General features: G+C 47.3%; 1 protein-coding gene across 1 annotated transcript in view; it reads right to left on the minus strand.

Annotated features, from left to right (window-relative positions):
- The window catches only part of si:dkey-215k6.1 (transmembrane protein 132C), a 465,782-nt gene that overhangs the window by 41,914 nt on the left and 402,746 nt on the right, over positions 1 to 21,122 (minus strand). Inside the window, exon 5 of the mRNA XM_042320275.1 lies at positions 6,910 to 7,053. Coding sequence (XP_042176209.1) covers positions 6,910 to 7,053 — 144 coding nt within the window. The remainder of the gene's footprint in view (positions 1 to 6,909; positions 7,054 to 21,122) is intronic.

The following is a 21,122-nucleotide window of genomic DNA, read 5'->3' on the forward strand; positions in this document are numbered from 1 at the left end:
GCTAACCTACAAAGCATTACATGGGCTTGCTCCTACCTATCTCTCTGATTTGGTCCTGCCGTACATACCTACACGTACGCTACGGTCACAAGACACAGGCCTCCTAATTGTCCCTAGAATTTCTAAGCAAACAGCTGGAGGCAGGGCTTTCTCCTATAGAGCTCCATTTTTATGGAACGGTCTGCCTACCCATGTCAGAGACGCAAACTCGGTCTCAACCTTTAAGTCTTTACTGAAGACTCATCTCTTCAGTGGGTCATATGATTGAGTGTAGTCTGCCCCAGGAGTGGGAAGGTGAACGGAAAGGCTCTGGAGCAACGAACCGCCCTTGCTGTCTCTGCCTGGCCGGTTCCCCTCTTTCCACTGGGATTCTCTGCCTCTAACCCTATTACAGGGGCTGAGTCACTGGCTTACTGGGGCTCTCTCATGCCGTCCCTGGAGGGGGTGCGTCACCTGAGTGGGTTGATTCACTGTTGTGGTCATCCTGTCCGGGTTGGCGCCCCCCTTGGGTTGTGCCGTGGCGGAGATCTTTGTGGGCTATACTCAGCCTTGTCTCAGGATGGTAAGTTGGTGGTTGAAGATATCCCTCTAGTGGTGTGGGGGCTGTGCTTTGGCAAAGTGGGTGGGGTTATATCCTTCCTGTTTGGCCCTGTCCGGGGGTGTCCTCGGATGGGGCAACAGTGTCTCCTGACCCCTCCTGTCTCAGCCTCCAGTATTTATGCTGCAGTAGTTTATGTGTCGGGGGGCTGGTGTCAGTTTGTTATATCTGGAGTACTTCTCCTGTCCTATTCGGTGTCCTGTGTGAATCTAAGTGTGCGTTCTCTAATTCTCTCCTTCTCTCTTTCTTTCTCTCTCTCGGAGGACCTGAGCCCTAGGACCATGCCACAGGACTACCTGACATGATGACTCCTTGCTGTCCCCAGTCCACCTGGCCATGCTGCTGTTCCAGTTTCAACTGACCTGAGCCCTAGGACCATGCCACAGGACTACCTGACATGATGACTCCTTGCTGTCCCCAGTCCACCTGGCCATGCTGCTGCTCCAGTTTCAACTTCCACCTGACTGTGCTGCTGCTCCAGTTTCAACTGTTCTGCCTTATTATTATTCGACCATGCTGGTCATTTATGAACATTTGAACATCTTGGCCATGTTCTGTTATAATCTCCACCCGGCACAGCCAGAAGAGGACTGGCCACCCCACATAGCCTGGTTCCTCTCTAGGTTTCTTCCTAGGTTTTGGCCTTTCTAGGGAGTTTTTCCTAGCCACCGTGCTTCTACACCTGCATTGCTTGCTGTTTGGGGTTTTAGGCTGGGTTTCTGTACAGCACTTTGAGATATCAGCTGATGTACGAAGGGCTATATAAATAAATTTGATTTGATTTGATTTATTTCACTTCTGTTTATTATCTACAGTACTTCACTTGCTTTGGCAATGTTAACATATGTTTCCCATGCCAATAAAGCCCCTTGAATTGAATTGAATTGAGAGAGAGCGAGAGAGAGAGCGCGAGATAGGGAGGGAGGGAGGGAGGGAGGGAGGGAGGGAGGGGGAGGGAGGGAGGGAGGGAGGGAGGGAGGGAGGGAGGGAGGGAGAGGGAGATAGAGAGAGAGAGATGGAGGGAGAGAGAGAGATGGAGGGAGAGGGAGGGAGGGAGGGAGGGAGGGAGGGAGGGAGGGAGGGAGGGAGGGAGGGAGGGAGGGAGGGAGGGAGGGAGGGAGGGAGGGAGGGAGGGAGGGAGGGAGGGAGGGAGGGAGGGAGGGAGGGAGGGGGGGAGAGAGGGAGATAGAGAGAGAGAGATGGAGGGAGAGGGAGGGAGGGAGAGGAAGGGATGGAGAAGGAGGGAGAGAGAGGGAGATGGAGGGAGGGAGAGAGAGAGTGAGATAAAGGGAGGGAGGGAGGGAGGGAGGGAGGGAGGGAGGGAGGGAGGGAGGGAGGGAGGGGGAGGGAGGGGGGAGGGAGGGGAGGGAGGGAGGGAGGGAGGGAGGGAGGGAGGGAGGGAGGGAGGGAGGGAGGGAGAGGGAGATGGATAGGACAGTGGCTGACATGACACATTATAAAGGTGGCATAGAAAACTGCAATGTCATACTTCATCACAGGGTGTTGCTCTCTTACTGTAACCTAGCAGCTATCTCATTCTACATTTGTGATGACACAATTCTCTCTATTCTCATTGGCTAGAGAATCGCCTGTGGCATTAGACAATGTTGGTGTCATGAAGATATCAGTGTTATGAGACTATTTATATTTTCATCGGATAAATCCACTTTTCAGAACATTTCATTTGAATAGACGTTTTACAGTTTTGATGGTTTAGCCTCTTTTTGCCCAGACTATCCTTGAACGTTATGGACAGAAATAGGTAGGAAAATACTGGACAGCGTAAACAAAAACCAGAAACGATGATGGTTCGTAACCTTAAGCCTTCACACACTGTTTGTGATGTTGGCGTGTGAATGACCGTATCAGGACTGGGGAGGAAGCAGACCCAGGAAGCAGACCCAGGAAGCAGACCCAGGAAGCAGAACCAGGAAGCAGACCCAGGAAGCAGAACCAGGAAGCAGACCCAGGAAGCAGACCCAGGAAGCAGAACCAGGAAGCAGACCAAGCCTTCTCTATTTATAAGCCTATTAGGAGCTAAACCCAAGTGGGCCAGAAAGGGGCAGGTACCGCATCTGTCTCTAATCCACTTAACCATTCATTTACTTTGTGCCCCAGCCAGCCACCTGGGTTCTGGTAACTTTCTAATCCGTCTAAGTTTTGATTGAGTTACAGTGAAGTAAGGTCATCCTGTCCTCATCAGGTTCGGACTGTACGGAGCTGCATGGGCCACTAGCTGATGGCCACATGCGCCCTGTCTGCTGCACCTGTACCCCTAGAACCCTTATTTCCCATCTCCTTATCCTTCTCACTTTCCCTCCATGCCCTTACCTCCTGTCCTATCTCAGCAACCCCCCCCACACACACGCACACCCCCGCACAAGGACACTCTCAATCAGATGGCAACCCAGAGACGTGTCAAACTCAGCGCCTTCTTTATTAAATGACACGGGAGGAAGGGAAGAAAAATATCAATTTCAATCCTTTTTGTTTTGTGTCTCTAGCCCACCTCTTCCCCCCTTTCCCACCTCTTCCCCCTTCCCCCTTTGTGTCTCTAACACTCCCCCACCTCTTCCCCCTTCAACACCACCCTTCCTTTTCTGTCTTCTTCTTTGTCAAATTCAATTACCGCCGACATTACAGGGAGGAATCTTCACACGAGCCAATTATGGCACTAACCCTATTGCAGTGGCCAGTTAATGTGGCACTGTTGAAACGGAGATTTCAATGCTAAGCCTGTGTGATTTTCGCCACTGACAAATGGATTTGCTATATTAAGCCATCAACACGTATATTTGCATTATCATGCAACATCAGCACTTCTCTCTTTGTGTGTGGTGGCAATGCTAGGTAATGTGGGTAATGAGCCCAAGTACTACTGTCTCCTCCTGTCTCTTCCTGTCTCCTCCTGTCCACTCCTCTCCTCTCCCGTCTCCTTCTGTATCCTCCTGTCCCCTCCTCTCCCCTCTCCCCTCTTCTCCCCTCCTCTAACTTGCTGTCCCCTCCTCTCCTCTCCCGTCTCCTTCTGTATCCTCCTGTCCCCTCCTCTCCCCTCCCCCTCTCCCCTCTTCTCCCCTCCTCTAACTTGCTGTCCTCTCCTCTCCCCTCTTCTCCCCTCTCCTCCCCTCCTCTAACTTGCTGTCCCCCCCTCTCCTCTCCCCCCTCCCCCACTCCCCTCTTCTCCCCTCCTCTAACTTGCTGTCCTCTCCTCCCCTCTCCTCTCCTCTCCCCTCTTCTCCCCTCCTCTAACTTGCTGTCCCTTCCTCTCCCCTTCTGTTTCCTCCTCTCCTCTCCTCTCCCGTCCTCTCCCCTCCTGTTTCCTCCTCTCCTCTCCTCTCCCCTCCTGTTTCCTCCTCTCCTCTCCTCTCCCTTCCTCTCCCCTCCTGTCCCCTCCTGTTTCCTCCTCTCCTCTCCTCTCCCCTCCTGTTTCCTCCTGTCCCCTCCTGCTTCCTCCTATCCTCTCCTGTCCTCTCCTGTCCCCTCCCATCTCCTTCTGTATCCTTCTGTCCCCTCCTGTCCCCTCTTCTCCTCTGCCATCTCCTTCTGTATCCTCAAGTCCCCTCCTCTCCTCTCCCCCCCTCTACCCTCTTCTCCCCTCCTCTAACTTACTGTCCCTTCCTGTCCCCTTCTGTCCCCTCCCCTCCTGTCTCCTCTTGTCCTCTCCCCTCCTCTCCCCTCCCATCTCCTTCTGTATCCGTCTGTCCTCTCCTGTCCCCTCCTGTCTCCTTTTGTCTCCTCCTGTCCCCTCCTCTCCCCTCCTGTCTCCTCCTGTCTCCCACTGCCCCATCCTGTCCACTCCTGTCTCCTCCCATCTCCTCTTGTCCCCTCCTGTACCCTGCTGGAACCTGACCTACACATACTGCTGTGTCAACATCAGGACATCACGTATAGCATCACTAATAACACAACTACACAGAATGCACACGAGACTCACATATCAATTCCCTCTTCCTAATGGGGGGCTGTCATCAAGGAGGAGATACACAGGATAAAGGGACATGTCTAATGGAGTGACGATAAGACCATTGCAACATTTTTTTTTTTTAATTTTCAAGTGATGCTAGAGGTTCATCTTTGCCATTCAGAAGTCCCTATCACAAACAGTGTTAACTGAAAAAAGCTACGTGAATCAGGTAGATGCTAATCACTTGGTGCTTTGGGGCTAAATTCAATCGGGTCTGCCTTAACACATGATAACCAACAACTGCAATAGCAGTTTCATTGCTTTTATTTAGGCGATGTGTGAGGTGTAACTGCATTGGAGCTGTCCAATCAGCAAACGCTTCCTGCCGTTTGACAAAACATCCCATGCAGCCTTGTGTATTGTATTGTATTGTATTGTAATGTATTGTATTGTATTGTATTGTATTGTATTATATTGTATTGCATTGTAATGTATTGTATTGTAATCTACACCATGATTAGGCTAATAGAAATGAATTTCTGTTTTGAATGATTTTCAATTTAAGTGTCATTATTTTTTATATAGCCTAGACCTTCTCGTTCTTGAACTTCTAATGCAAGTGGGACGGGGTGTAGCTTTGTGACAATGACCACACAAGCAGCAGCTCAGCAATTTGACAGCTCTAACGCAGTTACATCTCCAACACCACCAAATCACCAGCTATGTGGGTGTCGGCTATCTACAGTTAATACTTGATCTGATTGAATCTAGGCCTTTATTTTGGTGATACACAGGTCTGGGAGACAGTCGGTCCCACTCCTCTAGATTCCCCACCAGACCTGGTTTCGGCCTTTGATTGAGCCTGCCTGCACTGTCCAATGAGCGGGGTTTGAATGTTTGGGACTATTCTATTGAACGTTGCACCACCAGGCTTGGTCAAGCAAGTGCAGATAAAGTATTCATGAGAAAACAAATACTATTTGATCCCAGGCCAGGTCGGCTCCATACACAGGTTTCAGAGGTACACTAGCCTTGTGCAGATTGACATAGTTTATATAGGCTCATAGGGGAAAGCCCTGGCTTCCACTCATTTTCACAGTTGTGAGATGATCTGACTTCCAAACAACACTGTCAAAATAACTTTCTTACTGTCTGCCTACCTGGAAAAGGCTTCTGGGAGCTATTGTCATATCTAGGTTAAAGGTGTGCTTAACCTGAAGGGAATTCCTGTCAGATTAGGCTGTCAACAGAGCAAGCTGGAGATTTTACATGTGGACCTTCCCAGTCACTAGAGAGTGACAACAAAGCCGCTTGTCTGCTTCTGATCCACTTCCTGCCAAAGTGTTGACGATATAACATAACATAACTCTGGAGCGTTCTGATTTGAAACAGACAGGGCCTGAAACAGTTGCCCCTGGCGTTAATAACACTTTCTCTGGTCGTCGTTTGTATTACTGCTATGGAATGAGCTCCCGCGGTTACATGGTTCCGCGGTTCCACTGTTCCATGGTTCCACTGTTCCATGGTTCCACGGTTCAATGGTTCCATGGTTCCACGGTTCCATGATTCCACGGTTCCATGGTTCCACTGTTCCATGGTTCCACGGTTCCATGGTCCCATGGTTCCATGGTTCCACGGTTCCATGGTTCCACTGTTCCATGGTTCCACTGTTCCATGGTTCCACGGTTCCAGCGTATTGATTATATTTAAACAACACCTTGCTCCATGTTATAGGAAATTGCCTTGATATTGAATGTGTCAGAGTAATGTTTTTGTTTTGGCCCTTGGCCGAGAGCCAAGCCAATAGGAGTCCATCTTTTAGATGGCACTTTGTCTGTTTCGAACGCTGGCGACAAATAGTGTAATTCAACGTGCTAAACTGTGCATAATCAAGAGAAATAGTACTAGCACCTTTACCAAAAAAACAGACTGTATTACGTCTTGACTTTACAACTCTCTTTATCTAATTCAACAAACACTGAATACTGCTTCCACATAATAACTGCCTAATTATGGAAATGTAGAACGAATTAGCGACAAACTCTGTTTAGCAACTGAGAGCAGCTGAGAGCTATTTGTTGAGAGCAACCTTAATTTCCTCAGTTTCTTTTGTAGGATTGTATTTCTGCTCCATGTGTCCTTGCATTAGCAGACATTAGTGCATAGACATCTGTGTTTTGACAGGAAAGGTTTATGCAAACAACTTAGCCAATGTATTAATGTTCGCTTCGCAAACCGGAAAAAGATACCGAATCAATTGCGTGACTGAGGCTAAAGGTACAATCTATCGTCTGTACATTGTGGAGTTGAAGACTATCCAAGTAACAATATAGTTCTGTGTTCTGTTTATTGTGTTGGTTAGGCGGGCAATGATGTGACAGACCGTGGGAAGTGTTCTTGACCGTACCTTGACCACGTCCTCGTCAGTGGACGTACAGCCGACCGTATCGTCCACTTCCCTCACAGTACCGTCCCACTCCACTGTGACCACCTTCACCGGGACTGCAACACGCCTGCCTGTTAGGATGGCCGTGTTCACGATCTCTGTGTCCTGCAAGAGAGAGAGAGAGAAAGAGAAGGGGAGAGGGGAGCAGAGAGAGAAAGAGAGAGGGAGAGATAGAGAGAAAGGGAGATAGAGAGAGAGGGGGAGGGGAGGGGAGCAGAGAGAGAGAGAGAGATAGAGAGAGAGAGGGGGGAGCAGAGAGAGAGAGAAAGAGAAGGGGAGAGGGGAGCAGAAAGAGAGAGAGAGAGAGAGAGAGAGAGAGAAAGAGAAGGGGAGAGGGAGCAGAGAGAGAGAGAGAGAAAGAGAAGGGGAGAGGGGAGCAGAGAGAGAGAGAGAGAGAGAGAGAAAGAGAAGGGGAGAGGGGAGCAGAGAGAGAGAGAGAGAGAGAGAGGGGGAGAGGGGAGCAGAGAGAGAGAGAGAGAGAGAGAGAGAGAGAGAGAGAAGGGGAGAGGGGAGCAGAGAGAGAGAGAGAGAGAGAGGGAGAGGGGAGCAGAGAGAGAGAGAGAGAGAAAGAGAAGGGGAGAGGGGAGCAGAGAGAGAGAGAGAGAGAGAGAGAGAGGGGAGCAGAAAGACTACATTAAGACATTTATGAAAATCAAGAGACAGGCGGATTTGCGGAGTTTGATACAATTTTTTTCTCCATAAATGGCAAGGCATAACAAGCCCTTAAGGAGACTGCTCGTGTAGTCTGTCAATCTTGATTTGCCACAGGTTGCAGAATAATGGATCCTCTACTCTGCAGCCAGTGGGCGATGCCACCAGCCCAGCCTAAATCACACTGTTGCCACCGATTGCAGAGCCAAATTGCAGAGCCAAAGTGGGCCATTGTGGTCTTTTCCCCATGTGTACAAAGTACATACAGCGATTTGTCAGTAATGGGTATCAACTGGAAGCCCCACTGTGCTTTCAAGACCGCTCTGAGAGCCTTATGTGTTGTAAATGACAGACCAAAACACAGTGCATAGAAGTTTATCTAGAGATCATAACAGCTTTGAACATTGCAACAGATGGGCTGTGTTTAAAAAGAGGCGAATGATGGATTTCTCGAGACTGTTTGGCAAAATAAAGCCAAACATGACACAAATACCTGTCTGGTCTATGATAACAATGAAATGGTTGCAAATCTGATGCAGTACGGTGACTCATGCAGAAGCAAAGCACAGTGGGAAACAGCAAACTCTTTTGGGTTTAATCGCAGCCTTAAAGGGAGAGTTCATTATTTTTTAGTATTTCCTTCATTTAGTCCACTGTTAATACAATCCACAAAAAAAGTATAGAGCAAATAATATGGCTGTGATGTGTTGTATTACATGAGTGAACTATTCCTTTAATCACAGACAGCTATTCAAACATCAGGTCCTTCATAAACACTTGAAGTTCAACAATAAGGATCTGTACACATAATTCATAATCTGCCATGTTTATGTCACTACATTTATTTTGATCTAGAGTATACAGAACATTTAGAAAACAGATGGAAATCCCTTGAATTACATTAAGGGGCATTTCCCTTTGCTTCAGTTTGATCCTCCTGATGTAATGGAGGTGATGATGTAATGGAGGTGATGATGTAATGGAGGTGATGATGTAATGGAGGTGATGCTGTAATGGAGGTGATGATGTAATGGAGGTGATGATGTAATGGAGGTGATGATGTAATGGAGGTGATGCTGTAATGGAGGTGATGATGTAATGGAGGTGATGATGTAATGGAGGTGATGAGGTAATGGATGTAATGGAGGTGATGATGTAATGGAGGTGATGGTGTAATGGAGGTGATGATGTAATGGAGGTGATGATGTAATGGAGGTGATGGTGTAATGGAGGTGATGATGTAATGGAGGTGATGATGTAATGGAGGTGATGGTGTAATGGAGGTGATGATGTAATGGAGGTGATGATGTAATGGAGGTGATGCTATAATGGAGGTGATGCTGTAATGGAGGTGATGATGTAATGGATGTAATGGAGGTGATGATGTAATGGAGGTGATGCTGTAATGGAGGTGATGCTGTAATGGAGGTGATGATGTAATGGATGTAATGGAGGTGATGATGTAATGGAGGTGATGGTGTAATGGAGGTGATGATGTAATGGATGTAATGGAGGTGATGATGTAATGGAGGTGATGCTATAATGGAGGTGATGATGTAATGGATGTAATGGAGGTGATGATGTAATGGAGGTGATGGTGTAATGGAAGTGATGGTGTAATGGAGATGATGATGTAATGGATGTAATGGAGGTGATGATGTGATGGAGGTGATGATGTAATGGAGGTGATGATGTAATGGAGATGATGATGTAATGGAGGTGATGATGTAATGGAGGTGATGATGTAATGGAGGTGTTGATGTAATGGAGGTGTTGATGTAATGGAGGTGATGATGTAATGGAGGTGTTGACGTAATGGAGGTGATGATGTAATGGAGATGTTGACGTAATGGAGGTGTTGACGTAATGGAGGTGATGATGTAATGGAAGTAATTAGTAACTTAAAGATACAGTATTAGCAGCAGGTCATGATGAGATTGGTGCCTGTGGTGTCTTCCTCATTCACTGACCCTCTAACGTTTACCAAACCAAATCTTTGCAAACTGGTAGTGTTCCTAAAGATTTTAAAATTGCCAAAGTTATACCCCTCTATAAATCTGGGAATCCAAGATCTTTTAGAAATCGCCCAAAAATCTGTACTACCATGTTTTTTAAAAATCCTAGAACAATTGATGTATAAGAGAATGTTGAAACGTTAAAATCACCAATTGTCACGCCCTGGCCATAGAGAGGCTTTTATTCTCCATTTTGGTTAGGCCAGGGTGTGACTAGGGTGGGCATTCTATGTTCCTTTTTCTATGTTTTTGTATTTCTTTGTTTTTGGCCGGGTATGGTTCTCAATCAGGGACAGCTGTCTATTGTTGTCTCTGATTGGGAACCATACTTAGGTAGTTCTTGCCCAGATCCTGGCTGGAAGGGATCACCTCCCATGGGAACAGGTGGAGGCAGCCAGGAGAGCGGAGGCAGCAGGAGAAGGGAACCAGCGAGGGAACACGGCTGGCGAGAAATCCCGAGGGGCAGTCCCAAAAAACAAAATGGGGGGCACACAGGGAGTGTGGCAGAGTCAGGTTGGAGACCTGAGCCCACCCCCTGTGTATCCTGGGCCTCGGCCAAGGAAGAGGCCGCCTGTATGTCTCCCCAGCCTGGTGAGTCCTGTGCCTGTTCCCAGAACCAGGTCTTCTGTGTCACCCTCCTGTCCGTAGCTGCCAGAGTCGCCGCCTCCTGTCCGTAGCTGCCAGAGTCGCCACCTCCTGTCCGTAGCTGCCAGAGTCGCCACCTCCTGTCCGTAGCTGCCAGAGTCGCCACCTCCTGTCCGTAGCTGCCAGAGTCGCCACCACCTGTCCGTAGCTGCCAGAGTCGCCACCTCCTGTCCGTAGCTGCCAGAGTCGCCACCTCCTGTCCGGAGCTGCCAGAGTCGCCACCTCCTGTCCGGAGCTGCCAGAGTCGCCACGTCCTGTCCGGAGCTGCCAGAGGCGCCACGTCCTGTCCGGATGCCAGAGGCGCCACGTCCTGTCCGGAGCTGCCAGAGGCGCCACGTCCCTGTCCGGAGCTGCCAGAGGCGCCACGTCCTGTCCGGAGCTGCCAGAGGCGCCACGTCCTGTCCGGAGCTGCCAGAGGCGCCACGCCCTGTCCGGAGCTGCCAGAGGCGCCACGTCCCTGTCCGGAGCTGCCAGAGGCGCCACGTCCTGTCCGGAGCTGCCAGAGGCGCCACGTCCTGTCCGGAGCTGCCAGAGGCGCCACGTCCTGTCCGGAGCTGCCAGAGTCGCCACGTCCTGTCCGGAGCTGCCAGAGTCGCCACGTCCTGTCCGTAGCTGCCAGAGTCGCCACGTCCTGTCCGGAGCTGCCAGAGTCGCCACGTCCTGTCCGGAGCTGCCAGAGTCGCCACGTCCTGTCCGGAGCTGCCAGAGGCGCCACGTCCTGTCCGGAGCTGCCAGAAGCGCCACGTCCTGTCCGGAGCTGCCAGAATCGCAGCCCCTCAGTCCAGTGGCGCCCACTACGAGGGTCTTCAGTCCGGGGCCCGCACCGGAGCTCCCGCCGTAAGAAGGCCCACCCGGACCCTCCCCTTTAGAGTCAGGTTTTGCAGCCGGAGTCCGCACCTTTGGGGGGGGGGGGTTCCTGTCACGCCCTGGCCATAGAGAGGCTTTTATTCTCTATTTTGATTAGACTAGGGTGGGCATTCTATGTTCCTTTTTCTATGTTTTTGTATTTCTTTGTTTTTGGCTGGGTATGGTTCTCAATCTTCTCAATCAGGGACAGCTGTCTATCGTTGTCTCTGATTGAGAACCATACTTAGGTAGCTCTTGCCCACATGGGTTTTGTGGGTAGTTGCTTTCTGTTTTGTGTTTTGCGCCTGATGGAGCTGTTTCGGTTGTTCTTTTTGTTACTTTGTATTTAGTATTCAGTTCTATTTAATAAATGACGAACACGTACCTCGCTGTGCTTTGGTCCTCACCTTCTTCCACCAACGGCCATTACACCAATATAGAGTTCGTTAAAAAACTACTCCACAGATACGTCTCTTTTGCAACTTGTGGATACAATCTTTACAGCCCTTAACAATGAAAACGCATCTTTTCAGATTTATCCAAAGCGTTAGACACGGTTGATCATGAAATATTACTTTATAAATTGTATTATTATGGTTTTCATGATTATACATATAATTGGTTACATAGTTATGTTTATGATAGAGAACAATGTGTTTATGCAAACGGCTGTGCATCTACCAGAGCTAAGATATCATGTGGTGTCCCACAGGGTTGGATAATTGGACCTTTGTTACTCCTAAACTATATTATTGGCCTGCTGGGTCTTCTACCATACTAATATATATCAACGACCTGCTTGGTCTTCTACCATACCATACTAATCAAAATCAACGACCTGCTGGGTCTTCTACCATACTAGTCTATATCAATGGCCTGCTGGGTCTTCTACCATACTAATCTATATCAATGGCCTGCTGGGTCTTCTACCATACTAATCTATATCAATGGCCTGCTGGGTCTTCTACCATACCATACTAATCTATATCAATGACCTGCTGGTTATTCTACCATACTAATCTATATCAACCACCTGCTTGTTCTTCTACCATACCATACTAATCTATATCAATGACCTGCTGGTTCTTCTACCATACTAATCTATATCAACGACCTGCTGGGTCTTCTACCATACTAATCTATATCAACGACCTGCTGGTTCTTCTACCATACTCCCCCTTCTTTTTGCTGATGATATCAATTAGATTTTATCACAACATTTTTATTTGCTTGTTAATGAAGCCAACTCAGGCATTGCCAATATTTCTGAATGGTTCCAGAAAAAACAATATCTTCAAATGTAGAAATAAATAAATCCTACTTCATTGTATTCACTAGTAAGAATAAGAAATATTGTTAAAAAAAACACATGTAAAAGCCAGAATCTCAATTGGTGGGAATGAAATGGAACAATTAAAATCCACTAGATACCTCTGAGTTTTAATTGATGAACAGTTATCCTGAAAATATCATATTCAATTTGTCTCTAGCAAAGTGATGAAATCAGTTGGTATTATCAGAAAGATGAGTGGTTTGGTTCATCAGGCTTGCTTCCTAACTCCTTACTATAGCTTAATTTACCCATATCTCATTTACTGTAATATTGTCTGGGCCAGTGCATACAATGCCTTGCAAAAGTATTCACACCCCTTGGCATTTTTCCTATTTTGTTGCATCACAACCTGTAATTTAAATGGATTTTTATTTGGATTTAAGGGGAAACATTTAAATGTATTGGAATTGCCTAGTCAAATCCCAGACCTCAATCCAATTGAGAATCTGTGGTATGACTTAAAGATTGCTGTACACCAGCGGAACCCATCCAACTTGAAAGAGCTGGAGCAGTTTTGCCTTGAAGAATGGGCAAAAATCCCAGTGGCTAGATGTGCCAAACTTATAGAGACAAACCCCAAGAGACTTGCAGTTGTAATTACTGCAAAAGTGGCTCTACAAAGTATTGATTTTGGGGTGGTGATAGTTATGCACGCTCAAGTTTTCTGTTTTTTTGTCTTATTTCTTGTATGTTTCATAAAAAATATTTAGCATCTTCAAAGTGGTAGGCATGTTGTGTAAATCAAATGATACAAACCCCCCAAAAATCCATTTTAATTCCAGGTTGTAAGGCAACAAAATAGGAAAAGTGCCAAGGGGGTGAATACTTTCGCAAGCCACTGTATGCCTCTTACCTACACAAATTACTCATCATATAAATTACATTTGCAAGACTAGTCACCTCCCTCTAATTACCTGGCTCCATCTGCACTTTAAGAAACTCAATATCTTGTCTCTTTACCACATTAATGTTAGGCAATTATGAACTTTCATCTACAAATACTCCTACCTCCCAGAAAGTCTACCTAAACCCTTTCATGGATTCTTCAAGGTTAATTCTGAAATTCATCTATCTAACACCAGACACTGTGATAACACTGTGATAACACTGTGATAACACTGTGATAACACTGTGATAACCTTCACCCTCCCCACTGCTGCAGCTCACATAGTCAAGTCTCTATCAGATACAGAGGTAAGAGAAGACTGGGGGTCAGCCTGATGAACCAAATTACCCAGTAGTCTCCTCCGTGAAGACTGGGGGTTAGCCTGATGAACCAAACTACCCAGTAATCTCCTCCGTGAAGACTGGGGGTCAGCCTGATGAACCAAATTACCCAGTAGTCTCCTCCGTGAAGACTGGGGGTCAGCCTGATGAACCAAACTACCCAGTAGTCTCCTCCGTGAAGACTGGGGGTCAGCCTGATGAACCAAACTACCCAGTAGTCTCCTCCGTGAAGACTGGGGGTCAGCCTGATGAACCAAACTACCCAGTAGTCTCCTCCGTGAAGACTGGGGGTCAGCCTGATGAACCAAACTACCCAGTAATCTACTCCGTGAAGACTGGGGGTCAGCCTGATGAACCAATCTACCCAGTAATCTCCTCCGTGAAGACTGGGGGTCAGCCTTATGAACCAAACTACCCAGTAATCTCCTCCGTGAAGACTGGGGTCAGCCTTATGAACCAAACTACCCAGTAATCTCCTCCATGAAGACTGGGGGTCAGCCTGATGAACCAAACTACCCAGTAGTCTCCTCCGTGAAGACTGGGGGTCAGCCTGATGAACCAAACTACCCAGTAGTCTCCTCCGTGAAGACTGGGGTCAGCCTGATGAACCAAACTACCCAGTAGTCTCCTCCGTGAAGACTGGGGTCAGCCTGATGAACCAAACTACCCAGTAATCTCCTCCGTGAAGACTGGGGGTCAGCCTGATGAACCAAACTACCCAGTAGTCTCCTCCGTGAAGACTGGGGGTCAGCCTGATGAACCAAACTACCCAGTAGTCTCCTCCGTGAAGACTGGGGGTCAGCCTGATGAACCAAACTACCCAGTAGTCTCCTCCGTGAAGACTGGGGGTCAGCCTGATGAACCAAACTACCCAGTAGTCTCCTCCGTGAAGACTGGGGGTCAGCCTGATGAACCAAACTACCCAGTAATCTCCTCCGTGAAGACTGGGGTCAGCCTGATGAACCAAACTACCCAGTAATCTCCTCCGTGAAGACTGGGGGTCAGCCTGATGAACCAAACTACCCAGTAGTCTCCTCCGTGAAGACTGGGGGTCAGCCTGATGAACCAAACTACCCAGTAGTCTCCTCCGTGAAGACTGGGGGTCAGCCTTATGAACCAAACTACCCAGTAATCTCCTCCGTGAAGACTGGGGGTCAGCCTGATGAACCAATCTACCCAGTAATCTCCTCCGTGAAGACTGGGGGTCAGCCTTATGAACCAAACTACCCAGTAATCTCCTCCGTGAAGACTGGGGGTCAGCCTTATGAACCAAACTACCCAGTAATCTCCTCCATGAAGACTGGGGGTCAGCCTGATGAACCAAACTACCCAGTAGTCTCCTCCGTGAAGACTGGGGGTCAGCCTGATGAACCAAACTACCCAGTAATCTCCTCCGTGAAGACTGGGGGTCAGCCTGATGAACCAAACTACCCAGTAATCTCCTCCGTGAAGACTGGGGGTCAGCCTTATGAACCAAACTACCCAGTAATCTCCTCCATGAAGACTGGGGTCAGCCTGATGAACCAAACTACCCAGTAGTCTCCTCCGTGAAGACTGGGGGTCAGCCTGATGAACCAAACTACCCAGTAGTCTCCTCCGTGAAGACTGGGGGTCAGCCTGATGAACCAAACTACCCAGTAATCTCCTCCATGAAGACTGGGGGTCAGCCTTATGAACCAAACTACCCAGTAATCTCCTCCATGAAGACTGGGGGTCAGCCTGATGAACCAAACTACCCAGTAATCTCTTCCATGAAAACTGGGGGTCAGCCTCGTCATGACGTTGTCCCCTTTTCAACTCTCTACCCTACTGAGGTTACATTTGCAAAACCCTTGGTTAACATAGAGCTTCTGGGAACATCAGTAGGTGGGGGGAAATTAACTATTTTCTGGTAATAAAAGCTAAAACCTTGAAACCGGTTGGTTAATGGTTGGTTTCTGCCTATTGGTTCATGGTTGGTTTCTGCCTATTGGTTAATGGTTGGTTTCTGCCTTTTGGTTAATGGTTGGTTTCTGCCTATTGGTTCATGGTTGGTTTCTCCCTATTGGTTAATGGTTGGCTTCTGCCTATTGGTTCATGGTTGGTTTCTGCCTATTGGTTAATGGTTGGTTTCTGCCTTTTGGTTAATGGTTGTTTTCTGCCTATTGGTTCATGGTTGGTTTCTGCCTATTGGTTCATGGTTGGTTTCTGCATATTGGTTCATGGTTGGTTTCTGCCTATTGGTTAATGGTTGGTTTCTGCATATTGGTTCATGGTTGGTTTCTGCCTATTGGTTAATGGTTGGTTTCTGCCTAATCTATTCCATCCCCAAAAGTCTATAAAAAACCCTGTGTAAAACAGAGAAGCCTGCTGGATGAGATCCAGGGTTAATTAAACCCAGAGAACTATCTGTGAGAAGCTCTATGATCTAGACTGCTATTATCTATCTGATCCCGAGTGACCAAATGGCACCCTATTGCCTATTTAGTGCAGTTATTTTGACCGGAGCCCTACGGGCCTTGGTAGGGCACTATAAAGGAGATATTTGGCTGGTCTAAAGTAGTGCACTATGAAGGGGATAGGGTGCCATTTGGAATGCAGCCACTGTTTTTTACAACCACTACTGTATAATATAGGACGTCATTGTAAATAAGATATTTTTCTTAATTGACTTGCCTAGTTATATAAAGGTTAAATAAATACAAATATATATATAAAAGCGATTTTTATTTTACCTGATGAATATTTCATGTGGAATGTTTCCCCAAGGACCAATATCATAGCTTCCTGTTACAGACGATATGAGGCAGAATCTGAGAACCATGGGAAAGATATATCTGTGCGTGTGTGTGAGAGAGAGTGAGAGAGAGAGAGAGAGTGAGAGTGAGAGTGACAGACAGACAGACAGACAGACAGACAGAGACAGACAGACAGACAGACAGACAGACAGACAGACAGACAGACAGACAGACAGACAGACAGACAGACAGACAGACAGACAGAAATAGAGAGAGAGAGAGAGAAGAAGAGAGAAGAAGAGACAGAGACAGTGTTCATGTCTGTACACAGAATGTGTGTGTCTGTACACAGAATGTGTGTGTCTGTGTGTCTGTGTATGAGGGAGTCCACTACCATCCTCAGACTGTTTGAAGTTCTAACCGGAGGCAGCAAGGCAGAGCAGAGCAGGGTGTGGGGGTTGAGAGGAGAACAGTGCCAGTGCCACACCAAATTGACATTTTAACTTTATGAAAAGGATGGTAATTGCTCAGGGAGAGGGGTTCAACGCATCTGGCCCTTACAGCCGTCTCGCTGGCAATAATGAGCAGGCATTAGAGAGCAGGACTTGCCAATGAACTCTCTGCCACTCACACACACCATCTCTGTCTCTCTCACACACGCACACACACACTGTACTCACACACAGCATGCGAGAGGGGAGAGACACAAACATAGAGAGAGAGAGAGAGAGAGAGATAGAGAGATACAGAGAGAGAAAGTGATACAGAGAGAGAGAGAGAGAGAGGGAGAGAGAGAGAGAGAGAGAGAGAGAGAGAGAGAGAGAGAGGGAGAGAGAGAGAGGTTGGTCAGTAGACAGGACCAGGGAGGATGTCTAATGCTTTACTCCCTGGTACTAATATATCTCTGACCTTTCCTTAATGAGCAAGGCAAACATACAAGCTCTCGTTCTCGCTCTCTCCACCTCTCTCTCTCTCTCTCCTTCTCTCCCCCTCTCTCTCACTCTCTCCCCTCCCTCTCTTTCCTCCCTCCCGCTCTCTCTCCCCGTCTCTCTCCTTCTCTCCCCCCTTCACTCTCTCGCTCTCTCCCTCCCTCTCTTTCCTCCCTCTCTCTCTCCCCCTCTCTCTCTCTCTCTCCTTCTCCCCCTCTCTCTCTCACTCTCTCCCCTCCCTCTCTCTCCTCCCTCTCTCTGTCTCTCCTTCTCTCCCCCTCTCTCTCACTCTCTCCCCTCCCTCCCTCTCTTTCCTCCCTCCCTCCCCCCACTCTCTCTCTCTCCTTCTCTCCCCCCTCTCTCTCCTCTCTCCCCTCCCTCTCTTTCCTCCCTCCCTCTCTCTCTCTCTCCCGAGTCGTAGTGCAAAATCAAAGCAGTCAGTTTTCCTCCTCTGCCAGTGATGTTGACCCCCTACAAGGAGACTCCTATGCTGCCTGCTGTGCTCCGGTCACTCAGCTCTAGCCTCCCCTTTTAGCTGTTTTCTACCACCCACCCAGAAACCTCCTCAGAGTCAGAGCATTGGGCAACACACAGATGAAGCGTGCAGGGATTCTCTCACCGGAAGAGGGAAATCGGTGCCTATATGCCAGCATGATCAATAGTTGTGAGTGTGTGCGTGTGTGTGTGTGTGTATGTGCGTGCGTGTGTGCATGACAAAGAAGGAGAACCTAGACTGCAATGACCAAGACATGGAGAAAGAGACCGGGAGAGAGAAGGGTGAGTGTTGACACAAGCAAAATAATAAAGCGTATCTTATCCTTTTTACCTCGAAGGGGGGGGGGGCAGGCAGATCTTTGCACGGCTGTTAAGATGCTGTACTGTAGTATGACCCGGGGCCCAGAAAGACAGATGTTCATTCCGATATACACTTTCATATGTATCAAGTAATCCCACCACAGGCACAATTTACCAGCAGCACGCAACCTAAATACATGACAGTGATGAGGAATGAAGCAGATTATCAGCTTGAATCAGACAAGACAGAGCAACACACCCAATAAAGAACTCCTGCTGTAATTAATAGCGTTCTATTTGGCTGTCATAATAATATCACCCATTTCAGCACGGTAAACACCACCCCCAAAAAAAGACACCATAGTCTACAAACGAGTTAAAGTAAGTAGGGAAAGCAAAGCAATTAACATGGCAGACGACCAGTGTGCAATCTGTGTTAATGTGTTAAATTCAGTTAATACCCTGCTCCTTTACCTCCCATCATCACAAACTGTGAAGAGGCACAGCTATTGCAAATGCACACGGAGAGAACTAGGAAAATTAATATCCTTGACGCCACATGACTTAATCCCCTTTACAACCATTTTGCTAATGTGTTTCAACATTTCTGACGGAGGGGAGGGGGAGGGGGTCCTTTAGATTTTCCCTGGAGGAAAAAAAAGACGAGTGAGAGGAGAGAGTATTTCATGCTTGTCCGGTGGAATTATTAAGTTTCCCGTCAAAATGAAATGCTATGAAACGCTTCCTGCTGTCTTCAAAAGAGCAGGGCCGTGGTTAAAGTTAGGGGGATGCTGATAAGGACTGTGTGAATGGTCACCTGGTGGAAGGATACACGTCGGGAGACGGACGAGACGAGGCTTTCTGTAATGTTACTGATCTTACTGTGGCTAGTGTGCCGTATCCAGAACCAAGCCCTCACATGAAGGCTGATTCACAAAAAAACATTGGAACCATTTAGAGCAACGGATGCAATGTTCACCACATATAGGAAGAGATTAAGGTTGAGGTCAATACCCTTTCAATGCAATGTTCACCACATATAGGAAGAGAGTAAGGTTGAGGTCAATACCCTTTCAATGCAATGTTCACCACATATAGGAAGAGAGTAGGGTTGAGGTCAATACCCTTTCAATGCAATGTTCACCACATATAGGAAGAGAGTAGGGTTGAGGTCAATACCCTTTCAATGCAATGTTCACCACATAGGAAGAGAGTAGGGTTGAGGTCAATACCCTTTCAATGCAATGTTCACCACATATAGGAAGAGAGTAGGGTTGAGGTCAATACCCTTTCAATGCAATGTTCACCACATATAGGAAGAGAGTAGGGTTGAGGTCAATACCCTTTCAATGCAATGTTCACCACATATAGGAAGAGAGTAGGGTTGAGGTCAATACCCTTTCAATGCAATGTTCACCACATAGGAAGAGAGTAGGGTTGAGGTCAATACCCTTTCAATGCAATGTTCACCACATATAGGAAGAGAGTAGGGTTGAGGTCAATACCCTTTCAATGCAATGTTCACCACATAGGAAGAGAGTAGGGTTGAGGTCAATACCCTTTCAATGCAATGTTCACCACATATAGGAAGAGAGTAGGGTTGAGGTCAATACCCTTTCAATGCAATGTTCACCACATATAGGAAGAGAGTAGGGTTGAGGTCAATACCCTTTCAATTGCAGTCAATTCAGAATCTAAACAAAATTTCAATTCAAATTCCAAATGTTCCAAATTGAAAATCATTGGAATTTCAGTGTACTTCCTGAACTTCATGTACTTCAGTGTACTTCCTGAATTGACGGGAATTGAGCCCAATCCTGGAGGTTTGAGGTTTGATTTCCCACTGATCATAGGAAACGGTTGTGGATTCAAGTATGTTGGGCGTTCACTAGTGTGCTTGTCACTGAGCAATGAAAAACCCCCATAAAAATAAATAAATCAAATACGACAAAGAAACAGCTCAACTGTAAACTACCATTCTACAATAACAGAGCAAATAAGACCCGACTGGCATCACACCAAATACTACTGTTTTGTTTTGCTCCAGTACAGTATGTAACCTGGCGAGCGTGCTGTCTTTGCAGCATGTACAGTCTACTCCCCTCACGGCTGAGTTAACACAAGCAGCAGGCTCATGCTGCTGCTTCTCCATCCACTGAAATGTGGGGATTTCATTCCTCGATTCTGGCCCTGCATGACTAGCCCCCCCCAAACCCCCCAGGCCACCAATTCCATGCATCTTATTTCTGCTAACAGTTTTGATCTTTCTCCACGCTCCACTGTATGTTTGCAACTAATTTCAACACAAATTCTGTCACTTGGGAAGCAGACCATCTTTTTTTTTTTTTTTTTTTTTTGCAGAGGGGGGCATGTTTTCATTTTTTTCAAATTGCTTCAATGCTCAATACACAAAGTCATTCCGTATTTTTCTTCTCCACCCTCTCTCTGTCATTTCAGTTAAAAAAATACATTAGAAAACTTGCCTACCAAATTCTGACTGGACTCCAGTGCATATTTATTTGATTTAACCAACTAGCCACAATTCATTTATCTGAAACTTTGCTTCAATGTAAGTCTTCAGTGTACTTAACTAACTTGCCTTGGCATCCATATTGTCACGCCCTGGCCTTAGTTATCCTTCTCGCCTCTCCTCTTCAGATGAAGAGGCATCCATATTGTCATGCCCTGGCCTTAGTTATCCTTCTCGCCTCTCCTCTTCAGATGAAGAGGCATCCATATTGTCACGCCCTGGCCTTAGTTATCCTTCTCGCCTCTCCTCTTCAGATGAAGAGGCATCCATATTGTCACGCCCTGGCCTTAGTTATCCTTCTCGCCTCTCCTCTTCAGATGAAGAGGCATCCATATTGTCACGCCCTGGCCTTAGTTATCCTTCTCGCCTCTCCTCTTCAGATGAAGAGGCATCCATATTGTCACGCCCTGGCCTTAGTTATCCTTCTCGCCTCTCCTCTTCAGATGAAGAGGCATCCATATTGTCACGCCCTGGCCTTAGTTATCC

The sequence above is a fragment of the Oncorhynchus tshawytscha genome, linkage group LG04 (genome assembly GCF_018296145.1).
Source record: "Oncorhynchus tshawytscha isolate Ot180627B linkage group LG04, Otsh_v2.0, whole genome shotgun sequence".
Classification (NCBI taxonomy): domain Eukaryota; kingdom Metazoa; phylum Chordata; class Actinopteri; order Salmoniformes; family Salmonidae; genus Oncorhynchus; species Oncorhynchus tshawytscha.